This window comes from Quercus lobata, chromosome 9, assembly GCF_001633185.2.
Source record: "Quercus lobata isolate SW786 chromosome 9, ValleyOak3.0 Primary Assembly, whole genome shotgun sequence".
Taxonomy (NCBI): Eukaryota; Viridiplantae; Streptophyta; class Magnoliopsida; order Fagales; family Fagaceae; genus Quercus; species Quercus lobata.
The window spans coordinates 49,459,873-49,486,927 of NC_044912.1; the positions used below are offsets into that span (position 1 = coordinate 49,459,873).

The 27,055-nt window shown below is 33.4% G+C and overlaps 3 protein-coding genes, 2 long non-coding RNA genes and 1 pseudogene across 5 annotated transcripts; 3 read left to right on the top strand and 3 right to left on the bottom strand.

The window, feature by feature from the left end:
- The first annotated feature begins 207 nt into the window (after positions 1-207).
- LOC115960797 lies at positions 208-3,648 on the top strand. Its single transcript, XR_004085238.1, has 3 exons — positions 208-506; positions 985-1,055; positions 2,708-3,648. It is a non-coding gene; the product is annotated as an uncharacterized LOC115960797 (long non-coding RNA).
- Positions 3,649-9,125: 5,477 nt separating this feature from the next.
- On the bottom strand, positions 9,126-10,864 carry LOC115960922. Its single transcript, XM_031079927.1, has one exon. The coding sequence runs from the start codon at positions 10,493-10,495 to the stop codon at positions 9,209-9,211; it is 1,287 nt and encodes a 428-aa protein (XP_030935787.1). The 5' UTR covers positions 10,496-10,864; the 3' UTR covers positions 9,126-9,208.
- On the top strand, positions 10,696-11,187 carry LOC115961933 (ice-structuring protein 4-like). Its single transcript, XM_031080823.1, has 2 exons — positions 10,696-10,741; positions 10,844-11,187. The coding sequence occupies exons 1-2, from the start codon at positions 10,696-10,698 to the stop codon at positions 11,185-11,187; spliced, it is 390 nt and encodes a 129-aa protein (XP_030936683.1).
- A 2,617-nt stretch (positions 11,188-13,804) lies between these two features.
- Positions 13,805-16,104, bottom strand: LOC115961934 (annotated as a pseudogene).
- A 48-nt stretch (positions 16,105-16,152) lies between these two features.
- LOC115960486 lies at positions 16,153-22,867 on the bottom strand. The gene is made up of 3 exons (XR_004085185.1): positions 22,749-22,867; positions 21,679-21,914; positions 16,153-19,074 (listed from the first exon to the last, which is right to left on the bottom strand). It is a non-coding gene; the product is annotated as an uncharacterized LOC115960486 (long non-coding RNA).
- Positions 22,868-25,270: 2,403 nt separating this feature from the next.
- LOC115961935 (uncharacterized GPI-anchored protein At5g19250-like) lies at positions 25,271-26,203 on the top strand. Its single transcript, XM_031080824.1, has 2 exons — positions 25,271-25,299; positions 25,699-26,203. Exons 1-2 carry the CDS (start codon positions 25,271-25,273, stop codon positions 26,201-26,203), a joined length of 534 nt encoding a protein of 177 aa, XP_030936684.1.
- The last annotated feature ends 852 nt before the right edge of the window (positions 26,204-27,055 follow it).

The following is a 27,055-nucleotide window of genomic DNA, read 5'->3' on the forward strand; positions in this document are numbered from 1 at the left end:
AACTGTTTTGATAATTCTGAAAAAAAAAAAAAAAAATTCTAGTTTACATTTGGATCTGTATTTTTCTCCATCTCTAAAGCATTTTATTTTATTTTATTTTATGTGTTCTGTTTATAGTCTTTTAATTTCTTTGAATTGAACTATATGCTTTTGATAATTACAAAACCCGTGAGGAATAAATTTATGTGATTTTCAGTTTTATATATATATATATATTGGGAATTGAATGGGAGCCATATGTTCTATTGACACTTGCTTTGGAGAATTGTAATTAAAAAGTGACCTTATACATATGCAATTTTGATGACTATGTTAATGTGACTGACCCTAACTAATCTATTGCGAATCTGTAATTGACCCCAAAAAAGTAAGGCTTAGTTGTTGTTGTTGTTGTTGTTGTTGTTGTTGTTGGAATGAAAATATCAGGAGGGTGGCTTGCTTTATGTTGAAGCTGATTGTCGATCTTTTGGAATAGGGAGCTGTTGGGTCATTCCGACAGACACTTTGTATGTTGCCCTTCGTCCTCTCACAACCTCCTCTCTTCTTCGGTTTTGCCTAAGCTATTTCAAGGCTGCATCAAGTCTCATGGCTTAATATATTTGATAGATATTTGTGATTGCTAGGCTATGATTATGTTTCTAGAATAACTTAAGCTGTTGTGCTTGTTCTGGACCCTATGATGTGCCTTATAGCTGTAATATTAGTTGTGGTTATGGTCAACTTAATTTTGAAGGAGATTTCCTTCTGTAATTATTCATTTTGACCTTTCAGTAGTGCCCTTTATTTATTTATTTTTTAAAAATTAATCATTAATTAAAGTTAATGAAAAGCATTATGTTGATATTTCTATCCTTTCTTAAATTTCCTTCACCATCTGCAATTAATGGGTCTCAAGGAAAAGTCAAAGTCCTCTAAAGTTAAAATCTTTGCTATTGGCCGCTCTATCTTAACTTTTCTGATGGTTTGTAAATGATGAATCTATAGGTCTACTTGCTTCTTTTGTAACTTGGATCAGCCAAATGCCATAGTTCGTTCTAGAGTCGGAAATCCCAAAGGTATTGAAACAAAACCCAATCTTTATCTTCTTTTTACAAGAATGCTTGATTTTTTTTTTTTTTTTTTATATATAAAAATTTTATTTACCACTTTATTGGCATACACTTTCACAACTCAAAAAATTGTGTAAAGAAAAACTATACTGGTTTTATAGTGAGAAAAAGTGATAAGAATAATTGCATGCACTTTTTTTTTTTTTTTTTTTGTGTGTGTTTGAATCTCATTGGTTTGTGAGTAGTTGCCCAAAAAAAAAAAAAAAAGTAGAAATTTGGAGGTTACAACAATCTGTATATAATTGCCAGAAAGAATAAGATAAAAATTATGATCATATAATAACTTAGAAATAATGTGCAAAACTCTCAAGGGTTTTGTGAGTTCCACTTATTAAAATAAGAAATAAAAACATTTTGAATAGATAATGTGAAATGCAATTTGCATATTATTGCAAACAAATCATTATAGATAACCAATTAACCATACATGTAGGATCATATATATCAAATTTCTTTATTTATTTTTTGCTGTATTATGTTGCATTTTGTTCATTGTTGTGCTCCTAGGTTCATTTCATCACTTAACCTGAGTTGTTCACAACTTAATTTTTGCTTGGAGCTGAGATTAGTTAGGAAAACAAATTTGGAAATTTTATTTAGGAATAAATTTTAGGAACTTGTAACTTGGAAAAAGTTTGGGATATTTACCTGTCCTTTAAAATCTTTCTACCATTCCCAATTGGGATATCATGCAGATAAGCCAAGACTCTAGAGAGCTTGTGGCTACTAGGAGCAGTGATTGGATTAGATTTTTCTGGGTTAGGAGGTGTTTTAACACCTTGAGTTTCCAAGTTATTATTTTTAGTATTTGGTTTGCCTAGGGTAGCACGTATTATAAAATATTTCTATGTTAATATAATGTTAATTTGGAGACATTTGTGGTAATGTTTTAGTGGAGCTAAAATTATTACAGGTTATTTGTAAAAGAAATGTGGTTTTACGACTTAGGAGGAAAAAAAAAAAAAAACCTATAGCGGTGGGCAAAAACCGCCGCTAAAAGGTACATGTTGTACATGACGCCCTATAGCGGCGCTTATTGACCGCCGCTAAAAGGCCACTTGACCCGAATGACAACCTCATATGGCGGTGGTTTTTAGCCCACCGCAATAGACCAAAAGCGCCGCTTAATGGCAGATCTATTGCGGCGCTTTTCATGACCTTTGCAATTGACTTATAGCAGCACTGCAGCACTGGTGGGACAACCTGCCGCAATAGCACCTGCCATTATAAGTCAAATGTACCTTTAGCAGCACTTTTTCTTGTAGTGACTATAGTTAAATTACCAATTCTTTTATAAGTTTAAATTATTAAGAGATGATAAATTTAATTATTTTAACCATATAATTCTAACCATTACAAATTTATAAAATGAATTTGATTTCGCTAAACAATTCATATGTTAAAAAGAAGCAAGTGTATGCAGTATTTTATAAAAAATGGAATTAGTCTCCCCTGGAAACATAGTAAGAGAAGCAGCAATTAGTTAATATTATTATTTTCTTATAGACTAAATGACACTTGATTCCAACCCAAATTAATGATCATGCTAATTGTAAGCTAAGATACGCTGATGCTAATTTTGAATCGTGCGCCTCAAGGTTGAATGAATTGTTGTCATACTATCTCCATTTCCACCACCGCCATCTCTGATGGCGAAGATGGTGACGACAGCAATGACGACTATCTTCCCCACCATCGGGATTTTTGAAGATGATAAGAAGATACTAAGAAGAATACTTGTTTAAGCAATCCTTTGAAGAAAAAAGCAATGGCAAGGACATTAAATTCCAAACTATTATTCTTTTACAATTAAATTTAATGCGACTTACTATCAAGGCCAATTAGCTGGAACAGGAACATAGTTACCATCTTCATTGATATTTCTAGCTGCGACGCCATTGATCAGAACCACCATGCTTATTAAAAAAACAAAGCACAAGAACCATGACTTCATGTTGAACCAAGTTAAGCTCATCTTTTTTTCTTTTCTTTTCTTTTTGTCAACTTTTACTCCTACAATTTTTTCTATGTTGTGGTATAATAGTAAATGCTATTGACAGGTTATATATTTATACTTGGGGTGTGGCGTATCTATTTTTTCCACGTTTAAGACTAATTCTTTCTCAAATTCAAACATCTTGGCAAAAGATTAACTATGTTGACTAATGCCAATTTCAGGGAGAATTTGTAATGCTAAAAATGGGTGCATACTTGAAACAAATTCTATTGGTTTTGATTTATTTTTCATTTTATGACTTAACATATCCATTATTTTTTAACCCGAAAATAGCATCACAGTTAAGCCATTGATATTAGGAATAGATTGAGCTAAAAAAAGTTGTAAAGATGACCTTTATCCAATATTTGACATCAGGCATCCATCCAGGTAGGATTTGTATCTTTTCACATAAAAAAAAGAGAATAGATTGAATAGCACATTGCAAACATGATCCTTATCCAATATTTGACGCATCAGGCCAGCCTGGTATTATTTCTATCTTTTTTGTAAGGTTGAATTTATTCAATCATGTGTTGGCTTTATTTCATGTCAAATTTGCTTGTATTTCAACAATTAGATACCCTGTATTTATGTGGGAATCATGTAAGAGTTTTGTATGAGAGAGTGTGAAGAATTCAAGTGTGTGAGCATTCAAGAGGATTCACACAACTGGATCTTGCGAGTGACTCGCGACTGGCGACTCGCCAAAATGCCACATGTGTGAAGCATGCAGGAAGCTAAAGGGTCACGATTGCTGGAGCACTACAAGACAAAAAGTACAATTTGGCTTGGCAGTTATTTCATGACTCAAACTTGCAACTCAATCCAGTCAAAAGAGTAAGTTGCCAGAATGCCCTGTTTTGCAGAAAAAGTGTCTTCACATTCCTCACGTACCCTACTATAAATGTAGAGAGCTTTGAGAGAGAATTTTGAGAAAGAAATTCTAGAGAAAACAAAGATTGACTCATCCATAATCTTAGGCGTTTGATTCTTCAAATTTCTACTTTCACCCTCTCCATTGACATACCCTTAAGAGGTTTAATAGCCAAATCTTTATCTCACCATACCCATATTAGTGAGGAGGTAATTTGGTGCTTGGGAATCCGTTTGGAGATGACCAATTTATTTAGTTAATGCAATGGACTTATTGCGGGATCCGAAAAGCTAAAGATACACGGTTAGGCTAAACCTTGTTGGAGCAAAAAGCTTGGAGGGCTTAGGTACATTGAGTAGATTAGATTTGGAGGGTCTATTGCTGTTCGTGTATACCAACTTTATTTTTCAGTGGATCATTTCACCGCTTGGAGGGCGGCAGAGAGGTTTTTCGCCGAGTTCTTTGATTACCTTTTTGATAACACGTGTCGGTGTTTGCTTTGTGTTTGCACCTCTCTAACTCGTATTCTTACCTTTTAGTTGCTACTGTGTTGTGACTAATTATGGTTTAGAATTGTTTATTTATTTGGGTATTGCTTATACTTATCATTCCGCATATTTATTATTTGAGTATAAGCTTATGTTGGTTAATTTGAAATTGGGGGTCTAAACATTCATTAGTGTTTTACACACTAAGTGAGCTTTCATTTTCACATAAAAGCAAACAAAAAACAAACTTGAGAATACTGTAAAATAAAAGTTGAATGTTGGTGCTTTTTAATGGTAAATGATAAATAGCAAGAGTAACTCATCTAGAACCTCTTACAATGATCAAATCCCCCTCCCCTATCCCATAATAAAAATTAAAAATTAAAAAAAAATTCCTCCCCCATTGTTGTACGAACAAAGTTTAGTTATTACAGCCAATTTTGTAGTTAAACTTGTCCTGTAAAATAAACATTACTGCATATTTTGAAAAGCTAACCGTTGAATTGCATGTTCTTTACACTCTCAATACGTAAGAAGCACGGGTGCAGATTCGGGTTCGGTGAGTGCGAGTGCGAGTGCGAGTGCGGGTGCAAGTGCAGTGCGGTGACTCGATAATTTTTGATAATATAGGGTGCGGGTGCGGCAGGATACGTTTATTTATAAATTTTTATTATTATCATTATAATTTTATATCCTATTATTTTTTAAGATACATAAAATGTTATGTAGGGTGTAAAAGATTTATGGGCCAAGCCGAGGAGGATTATGGCCCAGGTTCAACGAAATAGACTTTGGGTACCGCCGAGGGTAGTTCAGTCCTCGGCAGACCCAAAGTGCCCCCTCGTAAAGAAGGGTAAAAATGGTATAAAACTGAAACTCGGAAAAAAGATCTAAAATATCCAGGGAAAGCTGCCCTTACTGCCATTCAATGCTCTGAACCTGACAAAGTCGCATTCTTTGGCTTTTACAACCACCCCCACCGACTTTGAATATGGGCTGATGGGACAAGTATCAATCTAGGAAAGGTTGATCCCATACGTGGACGAAGGACAATGAACGCAGGCAAATATAAAAGGAAAAATAAGTAACCTAAAAAGGGGGGTGGGGAAAAATGGCCAGAAACCTGAGCCTCCCAGCCTACCTCCAGGAGAAAGACTCCAGGGGTGTAGGAAAACTTAAACTGGTACGAACACCGTGAAAAACCCACCGCCTATCAACCAAGGCCTAGCCTTCCAAACCCACGCTCTACAAATGATATTGTTAGGGGCCTTTTCACGTGCGAACCCGACACTGTTACGGTCCGCCACGAAACGCGTCCTTACATGTTACATTTTCATACATTCATAAAACTTGATACTTTAAAATTGATCTCATGAATTCACTTAAACCACTATATTATTTTTATTACAATACTAATTAATTATTTTTAATGCAACAAACTGAATAAAGTGGCAAAATTGAAATAGGGTAAATTGCAAATTACACCTGTAAAGTTTGAGGGTGATTGGATTTTACACCCTGAAGTTTTAGAATTTAGATTTTATTTCCTGATGTTTGAGCATGTTTGGATTTTACACCTAAAGTTTCAGAATTTTTGGGTGTAAAATCCAAACACTCTCTAACTTTTAGGGAGTAAAATCCAAAGTTTGAAACCTTAGGATGTAAATTCCAAACACCCTAAATTTCAGGAGGTAAAATCCAAAGTTTAAAATTTCAGGGTGTAAAATTTAAACACCCCCAAATTCTAGGGTTGCAATTTGTGATTCACCCATTGAAATAAGGTGGACAGTGGCTTCATCATTTTAGCTAAGCACACTGCCCAACCAACTCTATTTCCAAGCCATATTTCACTTTCTTTTTATTTTTAATTTCTTCTCTTTGTTTTTTTGTCATCCACACGTCTTCCACCTTGATTTCTACACTTCCCGCTTTTAATTTCATCACATCGTTATGCCACTTTTATCTTTTATATTTTGTTTGTCTTCCTCTTTCTTCCTAACTTCTTGATTCTTCAAACCAATAAACCCAGACTACCCAGTAACAATGCATCTTCTCCACTTCTCACCGGGACTTTATTTATTTATTTTGTTGTAGTTGTATAGGTACAATTGTTCATTTCTTTTCTTTTTTTCCCTTTTGAAGTTTTTAGGAGTATAGATTTAATAGAATACAGATTCATTTCAGTTTCAAGATTTTTTTTTTTTTAAAGTAAAAACTTCATGTTGATTGAATCTTAAATTTCAGTCGGTATTTACCAAAACAGACCGATTTAGAGCCTATTTTAGTTCATTTTGAACCAAATCAGACGATATCAGCCCGAATCGGAGAACCAAAAAAAGGAGGACTTGCCATGGATGCGCGTGCAGTTGCGATGGTGTAAGTTTGCTGCGGGTGCGACACCCCTGGAGCCGCATATGTGCTTTCCTACTCAATACACATTTCAAATTTTATATCAATAAGATATTATTTATTATATGATCCATAAGTTTAAATTTTATACATAATTTTAAACTACGACAATTTGCAATTTAAACAATTTATTGATGACATAGATATTAATCTTTAATTTTCTGTAAATTTTGCAAATATGGAGGATATAAGAAGAAGATGTAATCCAATGATGGACTTATCAAAATTCACCTCCAAGAAAAAGATATTGTGTACGGTTGTTATTCTAAGTTACAACCAATTTTGTAACTAAATTTTGTCCTTGTTGTAACTATTAATTTATCAAGAAAAAAAAATCAATTGATAAATAACATGTAAAATGAAAATTCTTATAATTATGCTACTTATTTGTATTAAAATGGGTTTGTAAATTAATTAAAGTGTGTGGGCGTTTCAATTTGTTAATAGATTGTTGGTGGCTTGAATTCTAACTCTCAAATTTTAAGTTTAGAAACTTTCACCATGACAATAACAAGTATAATATAAATGTAAATAATTGAGTTATAATTCTTGATAATCTTGTCATTTTTAACTTAAAGTCAATTTAGTCCCTACCATTAACTCACTAACAGAAAATGCTTACATGGCTAACAATGTGCTTTTGCTAGCATACACATGGAAAAAAAAAAAATATATATATATATATATATATATATAATCAAATATTTAACATTTAAAAGGCCACATAAGCATTTTAGTATCAACAGAAAAGCCCATGTCAAACCAAAAAATAAACTAGAAAAATTAATATAAAAAAATAAAGAAAACATTTTTTTTATATCCTCAATTTCTTTAATTTTCTTGTGTATTCTTGCACTTTCTTATCTACCAAACAATACACCAATCTGAAAATCCCAACCAAAATAAAATCCCCATCTTCTGGAAATCTCTCTCTCTCTCTCTCTCTCTGACTAAACCTTGACCTCCATGGCCTTTCCCTTCGTTTCTCACCCTGAAGCTCTCTCAGCAAACCTCTCTTTCTCTCTCACTCTAAAGCTCTCTCTATCTCACTTTCTCTTACACTCTCACTCACACAACCCAGACCTGTAATCTGGCCTCCATGGCCGATCTAGCAACCTCATGTTTTTTAATAGGGTATTATATTGCAGATGCAAAGCAGTTGATTGGTAGGAGATTTAGTGATCTCATGGTTCAAACTGATATCAACTCGTGGCCATTCAAGGTCAATGAAGGTCCTGGTGCCAAGCCTATGATTGTTGTGAACTATAAAGGCGAAGAGAAGCACTTTGCTGCTGAGGAAATCTCATCCATGGTCCTAATAAAGATGCGTGAGATATCCGAAGCCTACCTGAGAAAAACCGTAAAAAATGTAGTTGTTATTGTCCCCGCGTTGTTATTGTCACCGCCTATTTTATTTTGGTTGGGATTTTTAGATTGGTGTATTGATTGGCTATGCTTGGTTTTCCAGATTAGTTTTTGGTTTGACATGGCTTTTTCCAATTGTTATTGAAATGCTTATGTGGCCTTTTAAATGTTAAATATTTGATTTTATGTATATATATTTTTGCCAAATGTATGCCAACAAAGCACACCGTTAGCCATGTAGGCATTTTTCATTAGTGAGTTAATGGTAGGGACCAAATTAACTCTAAGTTGAAAATAATAAGGACCAAATTGATTGACTCCAAAATGTAACGATTAAAATATTGTTTTCGCCTAATAATAATATCACTGATACTAATGACATAAAAGTTGTTGATAAACATGTAAATCTATAATAACTTAAAATGCTATTGAATCTTTGCATTCATGATTTGATTCTAATTATTCATTTCCCTCCTCAAAATAACGGATGTTCACCTAATGTAGAAGAAGAAGACATAGGCAATTAATGTTAGCTCAAGAAAAATGAATGCAATCGGAATTGCATATAAATAGAAAATAGAGGGAAAAGTAGTCATACACAACTGATATGAGATACTAGAAATTTGCCTTTCATTTTCAGTAGTTGCTCATCAACCCTAAACTTCATGTTCTACACTGAAATCCAATTTCCATTGCTAAACAATGTACAACCATAAAACATTGAAAACTGAAAATTCCTATTATCAACAAGCTTATTGTTTCTAACTAAAGTGGACAAGGCAGGGTACAACCATACACAAACAAGCATGAGTTGGTACAATGTATTTACATTGTATTTGAACCATGATGCCAACAAGGAGCATTCAAAAGAATTACTACATTTTCATTTGATGAATTCCACGCACCAAAACTTATGTGGACTACATGTAGCATAAAATAAAAATTAACATCACATTTGTCCTTTTTATAAACAATCCTCGTGGATGTAGAAATTACACTGAGGACATTGATAGATTAACTCTTCACAAGAACTATTACATCTGTTACATCGAGGGCAGTCTTTAGTTTCCTCAATGAAAGTAAGAGGGTGTGAGTGACGGTGTTCAAATTTGTAAGCACCTCCAAACTTGTAATTTGGGTGTTTCCCAATAATACAATCTAAATGAGCAGGATAACTGCAATCCTCACAGTAGTAAAACCAATACTTTGAGTCTTGCCGTTCTTCTTCACAGATATCGCAATAATATTCACCAGAGTCATCTTCAACTCTATAACTGAGAGCAAAGGGATGTTCATGTTGTTTGTATCTTGTAGAATGTGGCATTGTAGCACATCTAAAGTCCAAAGCAAAATCACAAGTGGTACAACGGAATATTGGGTAAATGGAAGAAGCACAACAACTGCAATTTTGTTCAAATGGAATGCTAGAGAGAAGAAGTTGGTGCTCATGACCTGGGTGGATAAGGATTTCTGAGATCATACTACATTGAACATCAAGACTAAACCAGCATATCTCACACTGATAGGTGAAGCCATTGCAAAAACGATGACAGGCATGACACTCAAAATGCATACTTGGTTCCATTGGGAGCAGGGTTAGTGGGTGTTGATGAAGTGGATGTCGCTTTTTTTTTGGTAAATTAGCACAAGATTCGTGAAGAAAGAAGTTGCACTTTACGCAACTATAAAACGGAGGGAGAATGGCTCTTACACACCCATCGCATTTTTGGTTATTTAGAATCTCATTAGTAAGCTTTAAGTCATGCTCATGATTGAAGTGTTTGATTTTTGTAGCTATCTTAGTTCCATCCTCCCTCATATTGAATTTTTTTACTTTGTAAGTTGTTGAGTCAACCGATTCATTGAGCTCTGAAACTTCATCCTCATTTGTAAATTCTTGCAAGTTTATGTTCTCCTTGTTTTCCATTGCACAATCAAGGTGGGCAACAAAATCACATTTGGAGCAATAGTAAAGCCCATAGTGTGTATCCACCTTTTGAACACAGATTTGACAAAATCGGGAGTTGGATTGATGGAATTCAAAAGAAGAATGGGTGAGGTGGAGGAGGTGCTTGTGACGCACAACTTTGACCATGCGTGGGAATTGATAAGCACATCTTCCATGAACCCAGAAACTGTATAGTTGACACATGTAAGGCATACCTTTGCCTTCTTTGCCGCAAATGTCGCAAGTGAACGTGAACGACTTCCAAATGGGAATCAATGGGTGGTCATGGAATTCAGCTTCCATGATGAGTGGTACAGCAGCGCATGTAATGTGAAGGTTGAAGTCGCAACTGAAACACCGATAAGTGTATTCATCTTTATTTTTTTTGCACAATACGCAATTGCTAAATTGTATGTCTTTGCCATAATCTGTCTATTTGGGAGAGAGAACAAGAAGATGGATTGGGTGCAAGGGATTGTGCAACCCAAGGGGCAGTTCTGCACATGATTTATGATGAAAGTATCCCGGGCATTCATCTCTTGGACACCAGTAGCTAGGACCATAAATTGATTGTTGGCACCCACAACAAGTAGCTCCACCTCTGTAGTCTAGAATGAAAACCAAGGGATGCTTCGAATCGCAAAAATGTAGAAGCTGCTGGTGTGGCTGCTGCTGCAGCCGCCCCAGCTCCAGCTGCAGCTGCCACTGCTCCTGCCGCAGCTGCCACTGCTTCTGCTGCAGCAGCTGCTGCTGCCCCTCCTGCTGCTGCTGCAGATACTGCTGCCGCTGCAGCTGCCACGGCCACGGCTGTTCCTGCAGCTGCCACGGCCATCCCTGCAGCAGCCGCCGCCACTGCTCCTGCAGCTGCCGCTGCCGCTCCTGCAGCTGCCGCCGCCACTCCTGCTGCTGCTGCAGCTGCTCCTGCTGCTGCTGCAGCTGCTCCTGATGCTGCAGCAGCCGCTGCTGCTCCATCTTCTTCTGTTGGTGGGTTTTAGAGTTGAATAAACGTGATTATTGGTGAATAAATTTCAGAATTGTAAAAAGTAAAAGTAAAAAAAAGAAAAGGAAGGATTTGGAAGAAGGTTTGGTTTTGGGAGGGAGATTTGATCGTGAATGTTCTTTAAAGGCTTTGGGCTTGTGTGTGGCCCGTGGGTATTTATTTTTGTTGGGGTTACTGGGTTTTTTAATTTTTTAACGTGAACAGTGAAAGGCTTAAAAACTACTATATTGATTGGAATTCTTTTTATTGAATTTCATTAAAAATTAAAGTGATTTTTTTTTGGGAAAGCATATAAGTATTGTGTAAATTTGGAATTACTTTACTTGATTTCATTAAAAATAAACGTGATTCAAAAAAAAAAAAAAAATAACGGAATGCATCTAAAAGTTAGAAATAGAATGCTTGCACAACAAAAATTCAAACTATTTTTTTAATTGATCCTCCATTCTTGTCATTAGAAAAATATAATTTGGTTTTTACTTTTTTTTTCTCTTGTTTATGTCAATTCTTCATCACTTATTTAAAATCATCTAACATATATCTATGTTTGCCTTTATTCAATATATAAGTAAATAGTGCAACTAAGTTTGCCTTCATATATATATATATATAAATATATATATTGTAATTTCTTTACACAAGCTTTTACTTAATCTAGGTTACCCATTATAACTCATAACAACAAAGCTAAACCAACAAAATCACCGTGAAAAAGTTTAGTAGTAAAGGTGATATGGGGATACAAAAATGAAAGAGTAAAGCCTTTTAAAGCTTTACATAAACCTCATACGAGCTTGGTTCTATTAATCCAATTACCAAAAAAAAAAAAAAAAAAAAAAAAAAAAAAAAAAAAAAAAAAAAACAACATTATGGTTTTTTTTTTTTTTTTCATTTAACAAATATATATATATATATATATATTAATTTTAATGAGTCTATCGCTCCCTTAACATTTATGTATATTAATATTTTGCCTAGTGTTTTTTTTTTTTTTAGCTCGGTGGTACTGGTAGATATTCTTCATGAAAAGAATATATGTTTAACTCCTCTCTTCCCCATATGAGATAAATAGGGTAGAAAAATTTTTGGTAATGTTTGAGAAAGAATATAATCTATTCTAGTACTAATAAAGGACAAAACAAATATTTAATAGAGATTGGTTTGAGTTAGACTTTTCGGTAACTTTTACTGAAGTCATATTCCTCAATGCTTTTTTTCTATAATAACAGTTTGTTAATTCCATTGTTAGACTAAATTTCTTATCTCCAACTATCATGCTTACCAAATATTAAAGTAATCTATTATTCTTTTCGAATATCAGGATGATTGGACATTAGAAGCTCATTAATGTATGAAGAGCCATTATATATATATATATATATATATATATTGCATTCTTAAATATAGTAAATGGCTACCTTATGAATTTATCAATAAATGGCAACTAATTATTTTGAATTTTAAGTGTGATTAACCTATAATCAATATTAAATAAAAACATGATTCAAAAAAATAATGATTTATATAAAAAAGTTGAGTGATATACTATTTATCAAAATTGCATCAAATATAACATAAACCAAACCATTTAGAGTAATATATCTCATAAAAACATAGCGAAGTGCAATATAATATTACTACATTAACATTTATATGACAAATTTTAAGTAAACAAAGTAACTATTGTTTATAAATACCAATACAAAAACACACATACATATGAACAAATTTACGTAGGCAACTATAAAAACTTACAACAAGAAGAATCCAATTTTGGCTTCAAAACACACTTTGGGAAGCTTCCAAGTTATTTTTTGTATCAAATTTTTTAAGGCTAAGTTCATATGAAAAGCCATTATAACTTCTATTATATATGTAGGATTATCAAGCCATTGTGTTAAAGAAGATATACCTTCTTCAAAACAAAAGAAATATTTTCTCCAACACAAAAGAAAACAAAAGAAAGAAGGAACAAAAGAAGCAAGCAAGGCATTTATACTTCCTTGCCAACTTGGAGTTAAATCTTCATAGTAACATTTCCAATTTCTTTTCCCCCTCCTTTTTTTCTTTTTTTTTTTCAATCATGTCCATACTAACATTAATAGTTCTCATTCATTTATGAGATTTCCTTATGCATCTCTATCTAGGTTATAGATAAATGAAATTTTATCTCGTGTTACATTTAGATGATGAATTTTGAGTTTGAATTAACTAAAACTTTTACTTTTGAAATTTATAATACTGATTTCTATTGTTTATGTTAACAAAAAAGGACAATTCAAAAATTATATAGAATTTTATACTTTAGATTTCAAAGCATCCAAATTCAAAGTCCAATTCCCAGCTTGCTAAACAAACTAAATTCATTTGCATTTCTTTCACTCATCCCTTACCCTTTTTTTTAATTGAATAAACACCCTTCCTCTCTGTATCTTTCTTTCATTCCATCACTCCCTTAATCAAGAAATAAAGTACTGAGAAAGCACACAAAAAAAAGAAGCAAGCAAGTGATAAAAGGTCCATATCTACAAATTATTTACACATGGAGTCAACACCATATATTAAAAATTTGAAGATATTTCACCTAAGAAGAACTAAACAACATTGGCAGAAATATAGAAGGTTCTCTCAATTTATTTAGGTGCTTCATTCCTAGTATCACAGGTGAAACTTTAAGTAAAAAATGTTTCTCAGTGCAAAAAAGGACAATTAAGTATGTAAGAGTTGGAAATTAATTTCTAGCATTCCAGGAAATTGTGATAAATATTTCCTCTGTAAAACTTGACCTCAATAGATTTTATACTTCCACAAGGTTGCAAACAAACATTAAAAGTGTATTCTTTACCCAGCTCAATGGACAGTCATGGTAATTCCAGCCATGAAGTGAAGCTCGAGGCATGACACCTGGAGGAACCTTAAAAGTGATCTTAATGGGAATAACCTCAATGGACACCAGCGAGAAATAGTTGTCTGAGTAATGAACATGAAGAATTCTCAAACGGTCGATCCTTGATATGAAGTCCTTTTTTCTTTCATACTCTCCATGAATGGAGCTTAGTCTCACCTTAAAAGTGATCTTAACGAGAATAACGTAATAAAAAGTTCTTACATTATTTGTTCATATAGGTTAATCTGTTAGAGTTGGATTTCTTGGCCACATTTTCAACATGCATTTCAATTTTATAAGTGAAACCTTTGATGAAAACCTTGGATGTAATCTTGAGGGTTATTTTTTTTTCATTCCGTTGGGCTCCAGCAGCTTGTAATCTCCACCAAAGAGATGCAACCAGTAAAAGTTCCTAGATAAAATACCATAGTCTGATGTGTGGTAGAGTTTGAGAAGAAGGAAGTAGACCAACATTGGGTTTTTAGACTTTGGATACTTCATCTCAACTATGGGTACTGTTTTTCTGACTGGAGCAAAGAGATTTTCAAAACCTTGGTAGTATAGAAATGTACCTTCTAGATCCCAGACTGAAGCTTCAATAGCTATGTTAGATAGTTCCTCAGACGTAGTATTGACAACTAGCTGATGGCGGGACCAGAAAACAATTGTGAAGTTAAATACCATCTCTGGATGGGATCGTTTTAAATAGCATCAAGTACAAAGAATGTCTTTGACTAAAATGAATTAGTTTCATATATGCTCCCTTCTGAAATATTATTTGGTTTAAGAAACATAAATTTAAGCATTTCAGCCACCCCCTGGTCTTGTCAACCCACACATACAAAAACAAAAAGAAAATCAGGTATAAGCATTTTTACTAGATTTTTTTTTTTTTTAACGTTTTATTTTCTATTCTGTCAAAAAAAATATATCAACTTTATTTATTAAATTCAAAAGATTATTCAGGCTCAATACGCGTTCTATGAAAACATTTCATCAGATATTAAATAATCATTGAATTTCAAAATCCAATTCAAACTGATAAGTTATAATTCTTAGTGTAGAAATTACCTCCATAAAATATGTAGCTAGATTCAGCTGGACATGGATTGGTTCTGCAGCATAGTGACAGCCATAGAAACCTGCCATTTGGTGTAGGAGATGATCATTTAACTAGTCACTTAGACCAGTCCAAGGGTTCTGTGCCTTCCAAATCAGGACTAGTGTATTTATGGGAAGTCCGGCCCTCCAGCAGAGCTCTAAATTGAATGTAGTTAGCCACTTAAGCTTGATGATCATTTCAAGTTAGGTCACCAAAAAAAAAAAAAAAAAAATAGAGCAATAGGCATCTAGAATAGCTAGAGAAAATTTTGGTTTAGCTCTAAACAAAAATCATCAAGATCCTTTGGGGTTCCATAAAGTTCAATTTGATCAACACTTTTCTTTGGCTCTGAATTGGGAATGTATTTATGTTATTCCCATATGGGGTTTGGAACTTCTTCTGTGTACCCACTAGGAAGTTGCTTAAACAACAGAATCTGCCAGCCTTCTTGAGACATTGTTGCTTTGATAGTATATGCAATAGCCATCCAGACAGAACCAACCTCAGGATTGAATCCAAGGCCGTAAAAATCATTCTTAAAAAATGCTTCAGGATTTTGGATTTCATAAGGGCCATCAGTGAAGCCCCCCTTACATTTGCAAATCCATCCCACAAGGATCCTTGGATGTAAACATGTTTCCCATCAATATATTGGCTAGGATCTTTTGACACCACATATAAATCTTCAAAAGATTTGCTGATTTCATTGGAGTGTTAGAAATAAGGATGGAATCTTAGGTCATTTTTTAAAGCTTTGTTGATGTCATCTGGTGGAACTTGCTCATTTTCACCTACCCAAAGAGCAAGACTTGGATGGTTCCTTAGAAGCTTGACAGTGTTTCTTGCACATAGCAGGAGAAGATCATGATCTAGGGGACCATTTGGATTTGATATTGGGTCACCACTTCAACGTCTTCAGTACTCCAAAACTCTTGCCACACCTACAAAAACCAAATCAGTCCTATGGACCAAGTTATACTAGAGTAACTTAATACTGAAATAACTTAAAAATATTGGAATCCTTAGGTTTGGTTAGCCTTGAACCATATTTGACCCCGTAGACAGGCTTGGGTCTTTGGAGAACAAATCGTTCAAAATAATGCAATGCAGAATTCACTCTGGTAGGAACATTTTAAAACTTCAGTTACTAAATAACCAAGTGTACCAAAATTTAAAGAACCAAATGCTCCTACTGCAATATACCAAATAGCAAACAATGTCAAATAACTTTTTGAAAAAAGTGATGCTGAAATAGGTTAATGGCAATTAAAAAATAAAACTGAACTCAACAAAGCCATTATCCTAAGTAATTAAGTAAAATCATTAATAATGGCAATAAAAGATAGAATACAAAATAAATGTATTCACTAAAATCTAGACGTAGCTTTGAGGAGAAGATATAGACAATTTGATTAAGTCAATTTTTAATTATGTAAAAAAAAAACCACTTAGCTGAATAGTAAGGACTTCTTTATTTATATTTCAAAGCATTTGAGAACAAGAGGGGGCTAGAAATATATTAGGTCTAAGGCAGAGGCAGTCAGAAAAGTAAAAGAAAAATTCTAACTAGAGTGTATAGCCTGAAATAGAGATCAAGGTCAAATGATAATGATGGTAGTAATAATCCATGCAGCTGACCTGAGAAATTAGAAATCAAGAAGTGCTGAGTTGTACCGAAGAAAATAAAGAATTTTCTCACAAGCATAGGCTTGCTCATGTATTAACTTGTTCTTGTAATATCAGTTATGCTTGTTTTAAAATCAAATTTTGACAATTAAAAGAAAGGAAATAAATTTTTCTTGTGACACACTATTGCCACTATGTTAGTACTCTACAGTTGAAGGTAAAAGATCTATGGACAATTTAGGTCAAAGAATATAAATACCCTAATAAGTTTCAAAAGCATTATAAAATCAACAATGCCACAATTTATGGTAACTTTCATAATGGGACTAATTTCAGTGATTAACATATCATCAATTTATATGGTTACAAGAACACCATCATTAATGGGAAAGTACTGCAGATTATAGTTGTTAGCTTTGTTGGAAGTATGTGGTTAAATGATTAAATTTACCATATCCCAATAACTTTAGCTTTTGGGAGAATCAATAATTTAACTTGGTATCAGAGCAGAAGGTTTTGAGTTTGATCCCTGCTCCTCCACTCAACCTTCCATTTAAAATCTCATTTGTTGGGCCTCAACTTATAAAAGGGAGTTTGAGCCCACACATGAGTGTGTTAGAAGTATGTGATTAAGTGATTAAATTTCCCATATCCTAATAGTTTAAGCTTTTGGGAGAATTTGTAATTTAACAAGCTTTTTTCAATTATAAAACTTACTCTACAACACTTTCTTGGCATTCCCAGCATCTTACGCTGCAATCATCCCGTGACAATACCCTTACTATAAAGCATACAAATTTTGGTGAATCTAAAATCTTTGATGTTCCAGGATTTGTCCCAATTTTACTAACCCACCAACCTCCCATTGATATACATATAGGGACATCATTCTATCTCAAAAGCTTCATCCAATAGGTTTGCACCCAACTATATATATCAACTCTTCATTTTCTTTACTTTTTCTCTATATGGGACTCAACCCTCACACATGCACTCACAATAGACCTCTCCCTCCCATATAAGCCTCTACCACATCAACCTAGCTTCCCACTGTGTGTGAGTCATTAGCAAATCCAGATTGTGCATACAAGAGTTGCATTAAATGCAGCAATAACCAAATTCACACCAACCACATCAACACCAAGATACTCATTCAAAAAAAAAAAAAAAATTTTTGATAGAAAATTTCGAACCAAATTAAAGTTGAACCATAACTCTAACACCAATTTTTTGGGTTCAAAAGTGTCCCTAGGGTCCAACAAGAGCCTATAGATACATATTGATGTACCAACTGATATATATTGGGGTACCACTCAAACAGCTTAAGCCAAATGGTTTAGACCCAACTATGTCCATCAACTTCTCACTTGCCTTACTTTTTCTCTCAATGTGGAACTCAACCCTTACATGTGCACTATGAACAGTTGCTGACTTTGGTATGGTTTGTTTTTCATCTTCTTGTTGTGTACGAGAAAGCAAATAGTACTGCCTAGTCCTATTGGTTGGTTAATCTCCACAAAAAGTCACCAAACAAACTTTGTAGCCATAATCTTTGTTATTAGTAAGAAAGAGCTCATTGGGTGTATATGGGGTTTAGTTTTGTGCAACTATTGTAGTCACGTTTGCGAGTAAATTTTTCTTCTCAATGTCTGCCTTTGGACATATGACTAAATCTGAACCTTGTAAGTCTCTATCTCTATGTTCTCTGTGTGGTTGTTTGTTCTATATTTCTATTTCTATACACCCTCTATAATTGATCACACACACACATAGGGGGGAGAGAGAGAGACAGAGAGATATCACCAAAAAAGTCCATAAATATCACAATAATGATAGAATTCTGTCCTCTCAACCAATCCACCACCCCAACTGTGAGTCATATTAAAATGCATATCGTCATGAAACTTGATGTCTGTTTTGTAACATTCCCTTGAAAGACATAGTAACCCATTTGACAATATCCAATTACCACCACAGATAATGAAAGGTTGTCCGTTGACCTTGAACAACCTTTAAATAAAAAATTTATAGACTACATATCATAATATCAAAACAAAAACCTAAGTAAAATGTTCTAGAAGGCATATAAAGCAATACCTTCCACCTATGGCCCTATCAATATAGCTCTCAATTTTTCGGAAGCCAAATAGATGGCTCCAAGCATCAAATTCTCCATATCCCTTTACAGCAACAATAACACGAACATTGTACAAGGACTGTTTTCCCATACCGTTCAGCCACCCTAAGTCAGGATTGTAGAAGAAAAGCTGCAAATTCATTCCATTATAACCTACAACAGAAGTATTTGGAGCCTAAAACTAGATAAAAATGCCCATGGGAACAGGGCCACCCCAACTTCCATAGGTCCTTGGTTCGATCTCCTAATAAGAATTAAGGATATTTGAATCCATAATAATCGGATGCACCAAATGCTCAGTAATCATAAATTACACATCTCTAGATACCATTTTGGATAATTCAAGGCACAGATAAGTAATGAAGGCCATATTCCTTGGGCACAGTATGCAATTTATTAACTTGAGGGAGGAGGGGGTCTTTTATGCTTTCACCTTTCTTTAATGGTAATGTACAATATCAATGAAATGAATCGAGAAGGAAGTTCATTACCTAAATGTACAATATCATCATATGATTTTGTAAGATATTGAGAAGGAAAAAAATAAAAAAAATCTAATTTTATTTTACTGAATCATAAGAGGAAGATATGAGTGTCATAGACAGTCTACTCTACACACAGACTAACAAGGAAAACTGCAGAGGCCAAAAATAGTTCAACTTTTTACCCAAAAAAAAAATAAAAAAACAGTTCAGCTTTATGACGTGCTCTAGCAAAAATCTGGTGGTTGACAGATATGTATGTATGTGTTTGATGGGTTCAAGTTATACCTTTTTATAGCTACTGATTTTCATAACATCTAAGGGTGAAAAAAAACACCACTTAACATATCATTAATATAGAGTTATTAATTGCCACATTAGCTAATTTTCCTTAAAAAACCCACCCATTCACGGTTCCCAATACTTAATCATTTTCCCCCCCCTTTTTTTTAATAATGAAGGAAAATGATATTTTCATAATATTGTTCATACTTCCATAACTATCTCTCACATATTGAATTTCTGGTAGATTTTGCTATTGAGGGAGGTTATTACACAAATAAAAATACAAAACCTTAATTCAACCTGATTTGCACTTGTGTCCCTATTTGATTTTGTTGTGTTTCATCCTCTACGGATACTGAAAATTGCAACTAATAATTGTTACTTGGTCAAGACTTTGTTGATGATGCAATTCTGTGTTTAATTTTGATAATTTTCTCACTTATTGCCTTTATTTCTTTACACAATTTACTACATGGCCATGCAATATTAAATGTTCAAAAGAGCTCTGCCTTAGTAAGGATCCCATGTTACAAATTCTATAGAATGAGCTCTGACTAACTGGTGCTGTTATGATCAGAGACAGTGGGGGGAGGGATCATTATTAATGGATTACTAAATAATTACTAATTTTCTAATTTCTTTTTATTATTTGTGTAATAACCTCCCTCAATAGCAAAATCTATGTGAAATTCGATATATGAGAGATAGTTAAGGAAGTATGAACAATATTAAGAAAATATCATTTTTAATCATTATTATTTTTTTTAAAAAAAGGAAAAAGATTAAGCGTTAGGTACAGTGAATGTGGGTGGTTTTTTTAAGGAAAGTTAGCTAATGTGGCAATCAATAACTCTATATTAATGGCATATTAAGTGGTGTCTCTTTCTCCCTTAGATCTTATGAAAATCAATGGCTATAAAAAGGTGTAACTCTAACTTGAAACCCCCTGCTGTTCCTTAGGTTCCTCTGACTCACTCAATGACCTTCTATTGTTGAGTTAGTATGTAGGATTCCGACCCAACAAGTGCAGTGCGCATAGCCTCATGGCAATCACTGCTGGTTCCTAGAGAAACTAACAACGAAACCGTTGTTTAATGTATTAATTAATTTGAGACCACTCCGGTGGCAGAAGGTCATGAATATCCTTCAACCATTATCTCCTCATCTTACTATTTCTAAACTCACTCTAATTGCCCGTAAATATATGTATTTGTTTCTCTTACTAACGACTCCCTTCTTAAGATTCAACCATGTGGTTACTTAACTAAAAAATACACTTTCATACCATGAGAAAAAATCCACCTAAGTACTGTACCTAAGTTTTGTCCGTATATATATATATATAACAAGGTAAACCACCATCACCACAGTAAATTCTATACATCAAATAGATAAGACCTTCTTTCTCAAAAAAAAAAAAATAATAATAATAATAATAATAAATTTAAAAAAGAAGAAGAAGAAGAAGAAGATAAGACCTAAGAGCATATTTAATGAGTAGAAACAAAAGCAATCCTTTAGCTGAAAGAAGAAGAACAAGTAATTGAGTAAAAAAGAGAGGGTATACCAAGTGTCAGAAGCATAAGGAGGAATGTATTAACACCAAAAAAGACATGGTTATTAATAAAAAGACTTCTATGATAAGTGTTAAAGGTTGCATAAGATGCTAGAATAAGTCTTCTTCACCTCAATTGGGAAGAAGGACGTAGATAGCTCCTATAGCCTAGTTCCCTAACTTCAACCCCAAGCTGGTCTAATCTTGTTTTTCTTTTTTTCCATGTGGGGGGGCAATCCAACGGGGCAAAGACTTAAAATTGTGCTAGGGATACTACGAAGTTTGCTCTTAATGGTTGGTAACTTCTTAGTAAAAGAAGAGTATCTTAAATTTTGAATTTCTTAAGAAAGAGGCAAGCTGAAAGAAGACTATTCTTTACAAAATTCTCATAAGAATGAATGCTATCACTGACCTCAGGAAATGTATATTGCACATGTGATCCAGTAGGGAATGACAAGTGTTGGTCTGAAGATGCCCTACTAATTAAACAAATGTTTCACTCAACTCCCGTTGTTACTTGGATATTCAAAGAACACTCAGCAACCCAGGCATGTCTATTTTCTAACTCTGTTGTAGCATGCAAATACACCCCCTCTTATAATCGTCAAAAAACGATGAAACCAAGTGGGGATCAATTATTTTCACTGGCTGCATCAAATAATAAAGCATCAGTATTTGAATTATCTGATTACAATAAGCATAGAACAATTCTCACGACGGAACAAAAGCACCATTATATAATGAAATTCTAATTCAGAAAGAATTTCATGACCACAAACAGAAATTAATAAGGAACTACAGAAGAAATCTACACTAAATGTTTCAAAACCATGCATATGTACAGCTTATGAGGGTATTGAATTTCAATTCAATTTGAAATGTCAAAACCAGATAACAATTTCCAGGAATTTTTTTTTTTTCTTGGTAAGTTACTCATACACCCAAAGGGATTTGAACCCCCAACCTTACTCACCACCCATACTTATATGGGTTCCATTTAGCCCAAAGAAAATTGGCAATTTCCAGACAAATAAAAATTTTCAGACAATATTTTGGTTAAAATATGACCCAATAACAGTGACCAACTACCCAAGTACTGACAAATTTCAAGAAAATAGTTCACACAAGGTTGACAAGAAAAAAACACCGTCAAGTGAAATTTATAGGGAAAGCAACCAAAGGAAAATCAATCTTACAATTTCTTAAAAATTAGCATGAAAATCATTTCAAGAAGTATAAAAATCTCAAGATCATATTTTATGTCTTATGTCATGAATTGCATACCAGCTTACTCCGAAAAGTTGTGAAAAAAAAAAAAAAAAAAAAGCAGAATCAGCAATATCTATAATTGTCTCATTTTGAAGCCCACAGAAAGGACCAGGAACAACATTGTTCTCATTACAAGCATCACTAGAATCCAACCCTGTAAAATTAATGCCAAATATGGTAAAATAATGAACTCCGGGCAATAAAAACACTTACTCAAATACGCAAATTTGAGGGCTCAATCTTACAAAGCAGACAAGGCTTACGTTGATTTGAGACTGAGACAGTGAGAGTGACTGTGTGTGATTAACTGATTATGTTTGTGTGTCGGTGGTGTCGGTGCATGAGGTCGGTGTGAGAGAGAAGGGAAAGAGAGTAAGGGTATTTTTGGTAATATAAAAAACAGGAGGTGGGGCCGAGAATGCCACGTATAGTTAGGTTCAGACAATGTGTCGTTTTGTTACCTGAAGACAGTGATATGTGTCCCCTTCGTATTTTTGCAAGATTGTTTAATCCCTGCCCCACTCCTTGCAAAGTATTAAATTTTTCCTCACTGGACTGCAATAATGTATTTATTATATTATATATAGTCTATCGTGAATAAGTTCTCATCCGAATTGACTTGGGCCGAAGCCTAATTATTGAATTCTTACTCTAGAAAATTAAATTAAATACTAATAATTTAATTAATTAATAAATCTAAAATAAAATCCCTTCCTTAAAAAAAAATTCCAATAGACTAATAATAAAAATATGATTGACTTTTAAAAAATAATATAAAATTATTCATATTTCATACATCAAGAACTAATCTGCCATTACACTTTTATATTTAGATGGTGATTCATAGAATTATGTAAGTGGCCATTTTTAAGAATTGCTTTGTTGTGATGGTGCTAAGGGATGTTTAACAAATTATCAACCTCCTCCATTTTTTACTTTTCTTCTTTTAAATTTTTTTAATACTTCAATAATTAGATTTGAAGAATTTGAACCCTGAATTGTTCTATCAGAAACACAAGAAGTGCTAACTAGTTAGGTTACAAAGCAGAGAGGTCAACTACTCCCAAGAACTCCCAAAAAAAAAAATTCTTATTGGTCTCCAAAAATAACAATTTACAACTAGTCCCCAAGAATTTAATTTATCCAAAGAGTTCAAAAAAAAAAAAATTAAAACAAAAATATTATGTGGTTTGCCCATGACATATTGGTCATTCTAAGGGGGAAAAGAGACTTTGATATATAATTTTTTTAATTCTTATGCTTTTTGAATTTTATCAGCCAAAATCTTTTTTTTTTTCTTTTTTTTTTTTTGATGAACAGCCAAAATCATTTAGTAAACAAAATATTTTTCCTAAACATTAGGAAAACAAGAGCAAATTGAGAAACAAGAGGTTAAGGTTTTTTTTTTTTTTTTTTTTTTAATTTCTATTTTAAGGTAGTTTCTTGTTCAGTCAAAAAATAAAAAAGGTGCGTAATTGCCTATTATTGGATATGCATATGTGAGCTTTCCTCTTTTTTAATCAATATATTTCATATTAGTTTTTTTCTTCAAAATTTTGAAGGAGATGAGATACTAACTCTTGACAACACATATTTTATTTATTTATCATCATATATATATATATATATATATATATTTTGGGTTAAAACACAATTTTCACTCTTTAAGTTTACATGAAATATCATTTTCATTCCTAAAGGTTTATTTGTCTTCTTTTTTCTTTTGAGAAAATTGTTTTTGTCATTTTAGTCCTTAAACTTTAACATTTTCATAAAATTGTTCTTAACTCTTAAGTATAACTTTATTGGGTATACGACGATAGATGGCAATAGACAGAATGATCAATTTGTGAGATACATTAAAGTTTAAGGATTAAAGCTCATCAAAAAAAAAAAAAAAAAAAAAAAAAAAAAAAAAAAAAGGATTAAAATTTTGAAAGACAAAGTAACTGTAACAATGACTAAAATTTTGCGTTTGGATGGCTATCCTCAGAACCATTTACTAAAAGCATTACCAAGACTATCAATAAACACCACATTTAAGGTTCCTAAGTCAAAATGTTGCCATAAAAGTCACACTTCACTTTGGTACAAGAAACAGAGATGGCACCTAGAGCACCTTGACATGCACGGCAACTTTCAACAAGGAAAGATATTCAAAGGACAACTATGGATAAAAAAAGCTAAAAGCTCTTGCATTCTTTTTTTCTCTTATCTATTTTTATGTACTGCTCATCATAAGGTACTGCTGTGCATGACACTCAAGTTTGAAACATGGCCTTCTTTAAACTTAAACTCTCCCACTTTTTTCTTGTTCTTCATGTTGTGCAAGGAAAAGCATCCTATAATTGTGATGGTACTCTCTCTCTCTCTCTCTCTCACTCTCCCTCTCTATATATATGTGTACACGCGTGCCATATGATAATTCATTTTTCTCTCTTACACTTTTTTAGCAATAGTTATTGCACACACGCATGTTTTTAACTGAAATCATGACTTCAATTAATTAGTTCCTCAGCTTGAAACATAAAATTCATTTTGATTTTCAGTTTGAGTTGTAGGAGAAACAAAGTTTTGGAACAGGCATTTGCTCAATTCCAATCAATGGGCCCTGTGTATAGGATTACATAGGATTCTTACAACATTTCATTAAGTTGCTAAACTAGTTTTTTGTGAACTTAATCAAACAAAATCCAGAGCCATCAGGCGGCAACCTTTTCTAAAATCATGAAAGTATGACAAAGTTATTGGAACAGTGCTTAAAGTATTTTGCTGTAGAATAGGATAGCCTGTATAAGAAAAATTGTACACTAACCATTTCATATGTTGATGAGTAACTGGTATTTGGTGCTAAATAATCTTTCCTTTTTCTTTTTCTTTTCTCTATACCTTTACTTTACTATCCTGTTAAGATAAAAAATTTTAAGGAATTGACAAAGGATAGACTAGCATTTTCTTCTCAAGCTCCAACAATGGCATATTATAAACCTTGAATGCAAAAATCTCAAGCTCCCTGCTTCACTGCTTAATTCCATCAAAGTATAAAATTATCAATTAACATTGGTAGCTAGTTGTAGAACATAGAGAAGACTACTGCTAAATGGGTCAACTTTGGTGCATCATTTACTTAATCTTCACACTAATGCAACTTTTACATCTTCAGAGCTACAGCCGAAAAATATCTCTTGGAGGACCTTAATCTTTATAGGTTGTCACTAAATTCCCCCAACTTCACTGAGAACAACAATGCAGCTTGCCTAGCTAATAATATTGCAAACCAATTAAAGAACGAAACTTGTAAAAACGCCTTTCACTACAACTCTACTCCTGGCACTAAGCCTAATGATAACGAATATGACAAGCTCATGGATGGCTGTGACATAAAAGAGAATCACACAGTTCAAGGGGTCATATTGCCTGTCTGTATGCCCAAATTAGACCCATTTTTGGTGCTTTTTAATTTTACAACACCTCAATATGCAAAATATTTGAAGGATTCAAACTACACTGAGACTGGGATTGGCTCCGAGGATAATTGGATGGTGGTTGTTTTGAGCACTAACACATCAGCCGGAAACTTTTCTGGTGCAGCTTCTTTGATTGCAAATGTCAGTATGGGTAACTCCTTGGTGGCTTTGTTCATTGGATTTCTTGTGTTTCTGCAGTGAGCTGAAATGCTCCAGGTGCTTGTCATTTATATACAGATTTTCCTTATTTTTGTGTGTTTGTTGTGTAAAGTTGTGAACTTGGGCGAGATTGTTTTTTCTTGTCGTAACATATATCATGATTGTAATTGTGTATATTTCTTATGGCAAGTTTATTCTTTTTGAATAGGTAAGATCTGAATAGCAAAAACTTGTGCAGTACATGAACAAGATATGAAGTTCCATAACTATGCTTTGTTAGCTAGTAATGGAGTAATAATTAGAGTGGTGAAGGCCTTGAATTAAACTTGACCATGTTTATTTAGTATATTCAATTGATTTTAAGCATTCTTTTTAGATCATGCTTTATTTTAGAAAGTCCAATATCTAGTCTTCCTTTAAATTAGTAGCACAAACGGAAGGTCCTTTTTCTCCCTATTCATTATGGCCTTTTATCCTAACTTCTTTTTAGGTGACTAATAGCAAATTGGGTTTATTAAAGATATTTATTAAAGCAAATTAAGAAGTTATTGAGGTTTTCATTTTATTGTTAAAACCTGAAAGTTATTTTGGTAATCTTAAGTAATAAAACTTGAAAGATTTTGATTCTCACACATCCACTAATTCACATCTTTTTCAATTTTCATATCCACTTTTATGCATTAAAATATAACAATTTTCACATCAATTATGGATGGGTGTGAAATAGTGAATGCGTATGAATGTCACACAATATTTTTCCAAACTTAAGATCCTATACTGCAAACTTTTGTAACATGTGGCAAGTGTCTTTGTAAAAGACTAAATGCTGCTTAGGGGCGTGATGTGCATGAAATATATACAATAAAGTATCATCAGATTTGCATAGTTATCCTT

Coding starts and splice junctions, on each gene's coding strand:
- LOC115960922 (XM_031079927.1), bottom strand. CDS start 10,495: ATGGAAGCTGAATTCCATGACCACCCATTGATTCCCATTTGGAAGTCG.
- LOC115961933 (XM_031080823.1), top strand. CDS start 10,696: ATGATTTATGATGAAAGTATCCCGGGCATTCATCTCTTGGACACCA. Junction 10,742..10,843: donor CATTCATCTCTTGGACACCA/GTAGCTAGGACC, acceptor GCAAAAATGTAG/AAGCTGCTGGTGTGGCTGCT.
- LOC115961935 (XM_031080824.1), top strand. CDS start 25,271: ATGACAAAGTTATTGGAACAGTGCTTAAA. Junction 25,300..25,698: donor TTATTGGAACAGTGCTTAAA/GTATTTTGCTGT, acceptor TTACATCTTCAG/AGCTACAGCCGAAAAATATC.